This window comes from Macrobrachium nipponense, chromosome 17 (assembly GCF_015104395.2).
Source record: "Macrobrachium nipponense isolate FS-2020 chromosome 17, ASM1510439v2, whole genome shotgun sequence".
In the NCBI taxonomy this organism is placed as follows: domain Eukaryota; kingdom Metazoa; phylum Arthropoda; class Malacostraca; order Decapoda; family Palaemonidae; genus Macrobrachium; species Macrobrachium nipponense.
The window spans coordinates 78,649,421-78,651,920 of record NC_087210.1 but is presented as its reverse complement, the minus strand read 5'-3'; the positions used below and the strand labels follow the sequence as shown (position 1 = coordinate 78,651,920).

The 2,500-nt window shown below is 43.4% G+C and overlaps 1 protein-coding gene across 9 annotated transcripts in view; it reads left to right on the top strand.

Moving 5' to 3' along the window:
• Positions 1-2,500, top strand: part of LOC135196353 (glutamate receptor ionotropic, kainate 2-like) — a 358,070-nt gene that overhangs the window by 353,789 nt on the left and 1,781 nt on the right. For 5 of the 9 annotated variants that reach the window (XM_064223121.1, XM_064223122.1, XM_064223123.1 and 2 more), the window contains one exon: positions 2,398-2,500. This exon is cut by the window's right edge. In XM_064223121.1, coding sequence (XP_064079191.1) covers positions 2,398-2,500 — 103 coding nt within the window. Of the gene's footprint in view, positions 1-1,550; positions 1,746-2,397 lie in introns of those variants that run through there. The other 4 variants (XR_010310392.1, XM_064223125.1, XM_064223126.1 and 1 more) reach the window with 2 other exon arrangements.

Here is a 2,500-nt window from a genome sequence, read left to right as displayed (position 1 = left end):
TTTCCTTTCGCCATATTTCCATTTTGATTACACTAGATTTCTTCACACAATTTTGAGATGCGCCACTATGCCCTCTTTTTATGGGTCATTTTCATAAATGATGTCAAAATGTTAATGTGTCCAGCAAAAGCTGAAGGAAGAGAGGAAACTAATTAGCATCAATGAACTTTTCACAGGAAACGTGACCTTTTTCCTTTTCGTGTTTAAAATCCAAAGAAATTCCTAAAAGTAATTTTTCTCTGTTCCTCAAGATTTTGCTGTGAAATTATTCCCAAAAATTTATGTACGACTTTATGGCCAATTTTGATAGTAATCTGCAATTACTGTATGTAACCCACCCCATTTTTTTGTGTGTGTATTACAAGCCTAGCTTTAGTAAGTGTTTTAAGTACTGCCCGTCCCTTCAGTGTGTGTTTCCCCAACTCTGTGCAGGCAAGCACTGTTATGCTTAATCATGCTTTGGGACGACCGCGTCGTCTGAACTAACCTCTCTAGAGAAGACCTTTGCTTTCATTCTTGGTTCTTGAAACCTCTACTTGATCGTTCCCTTTCATAATTTTTGTTTTGTTTTCATTCCTGCATCAGGAAACATGTCGAGCTGTATGTGACCAAGCAGCGTGTACGTTTTCTTAAACGTTCCAGGAAATACGTCCTTCTCCCTTTATGCTGTGCTAAGCCATTGTGAAACGTGGACTTGTGTGGGTCATTTTTTTCTTTGTCTCAGTATTTCTCCGTTGAAAACCTCTGAACTTGCAGCTCTCTGTCTCTGTCGTTGCCCCTTCAGAATTTGCCATTCACCTTGTGAGCAATCTCGGTCAGGAGACCCGAAGACCGAGGAATGTCCCACCTAGAGATCGAACCATCGTTGACCGGCACCTCTCTCTCTCTCTCTCTCTCTCTCTCTCTCTCTCTCTCTCTCCCATTCTTCCAGACTGCTTTACAACACGACCCAAAAAAGTAGCAGCTTCCTGGAAATAAAAACAAAAACAACTCGTTCCCTTGTCACACCCCCACCCCCCTTACTTTGATTTCAGTGACTTCTGTTGTGTATCGTCCCTAGGCCTAAGTGCTAGAGCAACTGTTACTCCAATTGCTATGGCTGCAATTGACTGCTATTCTTATTTAACGCGACGGAGTTGTGGCTAACGTTCTTCTCTGTAATAAGCCCGAGTTGAGAGGCAGAAAGCTCCCCCCCACCTGTGTTGGCCTAATTAAGTCGTCAGAGCTTCTATAGTAGATTCACATCAACCGTGCATTTGATGTCTAGGCCAGTCCCTTAAGACGCTCCTGATTGGCTGCTGATAAGCCAATCGCAGGGCTGGAATCTCTCAGTCTCTCGAGAGAGTTCACATAGGCAGGATCTATATTTCGCCTCTCCTGAGGTGGAACATAGATCCTACCCGTGTGTACTCTCGAAAGAGACTGAGAGTTTCCAGCCGTGTGATTGGCTTATCAACAGCCAATCAGGAGCGTCGCAAGGGACTGGCCTAGACATCAAATGCACGGTTGATGTGAATCTACTATAGTACTTACCTATTTACCACCCCCAGGCTTCCGTTTGGACAGAGATGAGCAAGGAACTGAAAGTGGCCCTCTCTTGCGACACGCCCTCCAAGCCCATCCGCAAGGACTTGCCTGAGCAGGGAAATGGGACCTCCTACCTCTCCCTAAACACCTACGGAACGCCTTATACCACATCCCAGTACTCCTTTCCTTGTAAAGAGCCACTTTCCTGACAACTGCCGGTGAGTGATACACGAAAGTCCTTTTTTTGAATCCTATTTTTTTTTAGTTTATTTTTCTTTGCTGTTACATCTGCCGCTCAGGTGGTGGTAATGACAGTGTCGCAAGGTGTTTGGTTGACTCAGTAATTGTGTTGACCGAAGGTCAAGTCATGCCTGAATGTAATTTCGAAAATAGGCCTGTAGGATGGCATGATTCAAGGGAGCAGATACAGATTTTGTTACACAGGCCTTAGACTAGAGGCTCGCAGGATCTAAATAGATTTTACTAATTTTTTATTGCTTGTTAGACGGCTAAGAGCAGCTTAAAGGGACGTCAGGCATATTTCTGTTCTAATTGAATGTCATGAGAATCACTGTGGATTGAATGCACAGACAACACAATCATTTTAAATTTCAGGCTTTGGAAGCTGGGATATTCTATTTTCCAATTGGTCTTACCTTGGTAATGAAAAGTAGAATTGTGATACACAGATTAACCCACTCATGGCTCGAAAGTGTAGTTCGATTCTTGGTCAATTTTTATACCTTTACTCTAAAAAATATATTTGTTCTCACGTCATAGTGAATTAGAAGTTAATGTACGTAATTTAGGTGGCTTAACATTCTCCCTGTGACTCATGAAAGAATGTTTCTCATTGTACCTCTCCTACAGGACCTTCCCCCTCGGAACTCCCCTAGCAAATACATCCCTCCAGAGGAGATTCCTGCCTCTTCTCTGACCACGGTGAGGAGCTCGCAGTCCCTTGACAGGGTGT